At 55.2% G+C, this 6,000-nt stretch overlaps 1 protein-coding gene across 3 annotated transcripts in view; it reads left to right on the forward strand.

Annotated features, from left to right (window-relative positions):
- Positions 1-4,848, forward strand: part of ZMIZ1 (zinc finger MIZ-type containing 1) — a 234,348-nt gene extending 229,500 nt beyond the window's left edge. For all 3 annotated transcript variants that reach the window (XM_082629392.1, XM_082629394.1, XM_082629393.1), the window contains one exon: positions 1,168-4,848. In XM_082629392.1, coding sequence (XP_082485518.1) covers positions 1,168-1,275 — 108 coding nt within the window. In that variant the 3' untranslated portion in view covers positions 1,276-4,848. The remainder of the gene's footprint in view (positions 1-1,167) is intronic.
- Positions 4,849-6,000: the final 1,152 nt, after the last annotated feature.

Below are 6,000 nucleotides of genomic sequence, written 5' to 3' on the forward strand. Positions count from 1 at the left end.
CTGGAGGCAGCACAGGAGGGTCCGCCCCCCCTTCTTCCCACCTCCCGTTCCCTGACATCGGCTTGCCATCGCTGCATCTGCCGCTCTCTGGCCCAAGGCAGGGGAGGGGCTGGAGGGACAGGTCCCTCTGTCTGTCTCGCTGGTGTGTGTCTCCAGTTTCTAGTCTGTGTTGTCCATGCCCTGTGCTTTTGCTCACTCCATCGCTCACTCTGAGAGGCCCCCATGTGGGGTCACAGAAGGATCGGCCTCGGGTCACACTGGGGGTCGGGGGTGGGGGGCGTCGTGTGACTGAGGCAGAAGCGGGCAGCTGAGATTCAGGGATCACCCCCCTTGAGAACTGTATGGTCTGGAAGGTGGGCAAGGGGGACACTGAATGATGGGTGCTGGGTAACTGGGCAGGGCTGCCAGCGAGGGACGCCGCCCTTGCCCCTCCCACCCCTCACCCCCACGCTCTAGATTCCCAGAGAGGAGGGCTGCCCTCTCCTTGGTCGCTCCTGTCCTTCACGTCCCAGCCCCAGCAAGAGTCACCCTTGGCCCCAGCAAGAGTCTCTGATGAATGGGATTCACTCAGCTTTGGGGCCATCTTGGATTCTTGCCCAACTCTCCTCCCCAGACCAGGCCAGGGCCGGTGCTTTTAGATTGATGAGGGTCCCCTGTGTGACCGAAAGAGTCCAAGGACCTCACAGGAGAGGGTAGGGATGGTCTGTAGCCTCTTGCCGGAGTCTACAGGGAAGAGCAGTGCTGCCAGCTAGCCACGGGCTCAGCAAGGAGCCGGGAGCTCTTGGAGGAGGTGTGGGGTGCTGGAAGCCACAGAGACCTGCCAGCCTTACATGCAAAGCCACATGGCTTCTCCTGGGAGGCATGAGTGACCCCCAGCCCCTTGTGGCAGGGTCTAAGGAACACTGTGCATGGAGGAGCCTTCCCAGTTGGTGGGCTGAGGGCTCCACCCTTCCAGACTTGAAATAGGCACGGGTGTGCCCCAGACTAGCATGGTGGCCTGGATGCATCTGGGGACCACCGGCACTGTTAGTTTCCCCTGTTTGGACCAGGACCCCAGGAGGCAGGTAGAGGGCAAGCGAACAGGCCCAAGGGTGCCCCGCTTCCTCGCCCTGGGCCAGCCCGGCCTTCAGCCGACACCTCATCTGAGCTTCTGTACTTCTTTTCCAGCTCCTTCCAGAACTCACAAACCCTGATGAGCTCCTCTCGTACCTGGATCCCCCCGACCTGCCGAGCAATAGTAATGATGACCTCCTGTCTCTCTTTGAGAACAACTGAAGCCCACCCCTCCGTCGGGGCCACCCCTCCCCACGCGGCCTCCTTCCCCATCTGCCCCACACACTTTCCCGCCGGGAGCCAGTGCCCTCGGACCGCCCCTGCTGCGGCCTTCAGAGCCTAGGGGCGGGAGGGCGCACTGTGAAGGCGGTGCAGGTCTGGAGCCCACGCCCAGAGCAGGCCCCAAAGATGACCCTCGAGACAGGGCGCTGGCCCGGGGAGGGGGCACACACTGACGGCGGCTTCCAGATGACCCTCCAGTGCCCCCCAGGTTCTTCCAGTTTCTAAACTGTAACCCGGCCTCCCTGCTTCCTGGCCCAGAGCCGCCTCCACGTGACTGTGAACCTGAGGGAGGGGCCCCCGTATCCCAGCGGCCCCGAGCCTTGGAGGAGCAGCAGCAGTTGGTGGCAGTGAGAACGGCCTGCCCACCACCACTACCACCCACCACAGAAAAGCACAAACCTCTGGGAAAGAGAACTCTCAGGGGCCAAGGCTATCGCTTTGACCCCAGACCTCTAAGCCAGGATACCCTGTAAACACGCTCAGAGAGCAGAGAAAGAAAAGACAAGAATCTGTGTTTGGGAGAGGGTGAGCCATTCCTACTTGGGGACCGGTGGAAAAGGGAGTCAAGGCCTCCTCAGAGCCAGGATGGCTCCACAACCTCTGACTCAGGCCAGGGCCCAGCCTTAGGGGGGCCAGAGAGAGAAAGAATCCAGCTGAAATTATTGTGCCCTTAATTGGGGAAGGGGAGAGTGCTGCCAGCCGGATTTGGAGTCCAACAGAAATGGCCAACTTACAACTTTGCTCCAAGCCACCCCCTGTTCTTAAATGACAGCATCTTAAAGCTGTGAAGTCATCTGGGGGAAAGGAACACTGGACTTGGACAGCAAGCGACCCATTTCTCTCCATGCGTCCTGTTTCCTTCCTCTGCTCCCCCCTTGCCCACCTCTCCAAGACTGTTACATGGGACACCCACTTCCCTCTGTCCCAGTGCCCCTATGTCTACTCAGACGGCAAGGTGAGTGGTGGAAAGGCAGGGGATGCAGGGGCTCAGCAGCAGGAACCCCAGGCATCACTCTCTCCGGCTCTGTCTGGTCTGGCCTGTCCCTGCGCTCGAAGCTGCCCCCGGCTCCAGCCCAGTCTCTCGCCGCCTGTGCCAGGATGTGCCCTCGAGCGTCGCGTGTTATTTCTGTGGCTGTCTCAGACCCCGCGCTTGGCTGCCAGCCTCTCCTTCCCTCCATGTCCCTCTGGCCTCAAAAGCTCACCCCACACTCCTGCTCCAGCAGAAGCAGCCTCTGGTTTTCCCTCCACGCTTCGCTCCATCCAGCTAACTGCTCACTCTCGGAGTCTCCCGGGTAGCTTCTTGTGAGTCCGTTTTGTTCCAGGCTCCCTTGTGCTCCCCGAGCCGCATGGCCGGTGATGCTGGGCCGTTGGGTCACTTGCGTCCCCTCTGTAAATTCATCGCGCCCCTCCCCTGCTGCTGCCCGAGGCCCTCACCTGCTCCCCCATCCACTGTCTGTGTTCTCAGTCTCCATCTCCCTCTCTGTTGGGGGTTGGGGGAACACCCCCAGCACTCCTCTGGATGTGACCGGAACGTTGGCCCCAGCTGTTGACTTCCAGTCACTGTACCAGACGGCCCGGCACAAGGTTTTCTGTAGGAAAGCTGCCATCGTCCCGTCCCCACCCCTTTTCCTTTGTCCCGTTGTCAGAGGTTTTTTCAAACAGCGTGGTGTTCCGTATACAAATCAATTATTTTAAGAATTGCTTTTGTAAATATCTTTGTGAATATTTTAGTATTGTCTTTGATAATATTCAACATTTTCATGACCTGGTTATAGCCTTTGCTGGTGTTTTTAAAATACCTTGACTCAACGACAAAGACCGAGTCCCTTTTTTAAGAAAAACAACAAACAAAAACAAAAAATCAACCAGGGCCATTTGTACAGAAGAAGGGACTAAGCATGGGTGGCTGTACAGTGAGTTAGAAGACCAGGCCACCCGCCGTTTGGAGCCATCCCCAGTTGGCTGGTGGGGACAAGATGACGCCAGGTAGCATGTGGCCGTCTCTGCCCAGTGGCCAGTAGCCCCAGCTGTGTCAGGCCATCTGGGAATGTTCTGCCCCAGACAGATTTACAGATGCCTTCCTTAGAAGTTCCCACTTCCTGCCGTGCAACTTTTTCTCAGGCAGGCCTGGGGTCTGTTCTGGTTGTTACCGGGGTATCCCCCCTCTGCTCACTGACCTATCCACAGCTTTCTAGCACAGAGGGTCGATCTGTTCCCCACAGCCCAGGCTCCAGGCACCTGCCTCAGCCATCTCTGAGGAAGCCATGGGCTCGGCACCTGAGGCAGGTTTCCTGGGTCCCCTCCCAAGCGAGCCTCCACCAGCAAGTTCAGCAAAGAGCTTTCCAGAACCGTGGTGCCTGCAGCCCGCGCTCTGAGCGTGTACTCTTCCAGAGCGGTTTTGGAGCCAGGTCGGTGGGGGGGGAGGCATCAAGGCGTCCGGGGCTGTAGCGAGCCCCAGTGGTGACACATTCAGGTGATGACAGCCTCCCCAAGCAGGGGTGGTTCTGAACTCTGGGGAGATGCTTCCCTGATCCTTTCGGATGACTACTTGGAGCCATAAGTAACCTCAGCAAAAACAATGCCTCAGCCAAGCCACTTCTCCATGACAAGCATCCACCCAGCCCAATGGCATGTTTCTGTCTCCACTCCACAGAATGGACAGGGCACTGGCGGGCAGGTGGGAAGGCCCAAGTACAAGCAATCGCCCCCATCTTCTTGGTTTGAAGCTTTACCCATGTATCATGTTCCTGTAGCCATTTTTATTTTTTAAGAAACTTCTAATACTTTCTCCGTAACGGAAGCCCTGAACCCCCAGAGAGCTACACGTCTGCTCCCTCGGCCTGACCCATCCAGACAGGGCGACGTGGGCAGCAGCCACTCAAGGGACGTGTGTACATATGTAAATGAGAAATAGAGACATGTTAACAGATGCATTCATTTCCCTCGGAATGTGTATTGTTTTTATTTTCCGGAACAAAACAAAACAAAACAAAAGGCTTGGAACTCCATCTTCACGTGGAAAAACTAGATCCTGTCTGTTAGCGTCTGTGAGGTCTCTCCGCATCTGTCTCACTCATGTAATATACTCTGACTCTGTGTAGAAAGGAGTTTTTTTTGTTCCGTTTTGTTTTTATTCTACCTACATGTACTATTTAGCTTCAGTGTACTAGTCCTGCCACCTGTGTATTTTTAGGGTGCTATGGAAATAATGAAAAGAAACGGGGATTTCAGAAGAAAATTGTAACCAAATTCATACTTTGTATAATTTTTGATATCATGATCGCAGGTGATTTCACACGTACACACACATGAACACACCCACCGTGCAGCCTGAAGTAACTCCCACTGCGACCGTCATCGTCTCTGTACATCTCTGTACAATGCAATCATTTCATACTTTAAACTGGTCAGAAAACTAATTGTGATTTCTAGTCTTGCAAAGCTGTATGTAGTTAGATGATGTGACAACCTCTAATATTTATCTAATAAATATGTATTCAGATGAAACCTGTATATTAGGTGTTCATGTGGTTCTTTTGTATTTAAAGATCAAATTATTTCACTATTGCTAGACATTTCTATACTCTGTTGTAACACTGAGGTATCTCATTTGCCCATGTTAATTTTTTTCTAAATAAATGGACGAAAATGAAGGTTCGGCCAACTAGCGATTTTGTGAATGTTAAGGGGCGGTTTGGGTGTTTTCTGGTTTTGCTTTTCAGCACCACCCCTGCCCGATCACCCTGCAAAACAAAACAAAACAAAAACCATGCAGTCAGGTGCTTTGGGTGCTAAGATGGAGGAGCCCCTGACACAGGGGTCCCGGAAGTGGCCCTGGAACCTGGCTCAGGTGAATGTTCAGAGCCCAGTGTCCTCACCTCCTGGTGGACCCCGTCTCCAGCAGGCCCTGGTCCTGGGGAGGGGGCCCTGAACGGCGCCAGGCCCTATATGGGGTGCTGGAGACTCAGGCTCAGTGTGACTCGGGGCAGGTATACGATGCTGGCCGGGCTCAGATGGCGAGCCCTTGTGGATTCTCTGGGCTTAGGAACAGGTACCTTGTCAAGTTAATACAGACACTTTCCTGTTGGCCACCTCTCTCTGGCCACCCCACTTCTCAGCACCCCTGCCCCCTCCCCTTGAAGGGGACCTTGGGTCTCCTCTTGCCCATGACTGCAATTTACATAGGTTACTTTGCTACAGCCCCTGCCCAGGCTCTGGTTCTAACAACTGTCCTTACAGCCTCAGGCACACAAACGACTGCCCTTCGTTGTCCCCTCCTGAACTTTGGGGAAGTGAATATGATTCTCAGGGCCCAGCGGCCAACCACCGTCCCCTCCTTTACTCAGCTCTGGCCTCGGGCCATAGGACAGAAGCAAATGTGGCTGTCGTAGCCTTCCCTCCACAGAGACTGGGTGAGGACAAGTCCAAAGAAAGAAGTGGGGTCTGGCAGGCACCCCAAAATATATCCCCTGGAATATGTGCGTGTGGCGGGGAGAGCAGGGTGTCATCAGCCACGGGACAGCCCATGGAGAATAGGGGGCCTTCTCTGGGGTGGCCAGTTTCTCTTCTTGCGGGGAGATGGAAGGGGAGGGGAGAAGGAGAATTTACATTAAAAATGGAATCTCGTGCTTCCCTGGTGGCGCAGTGGTTGGGAGTCCACCTGCC

The sequence above is a fragment of the Mesoplodon mirus genome (assembly GCF_964341445.2).
Source record: "Mesoplodon mirus genome assembly, chromosome: 2".
In the NCBI taxonomy this organism is placed as follows: Eukaryota; Metazoa; Chordata; class Mammalia; order Artiodactyla; family Ziphiidae; genus Mesoplodon; species Mesoplodon mirus.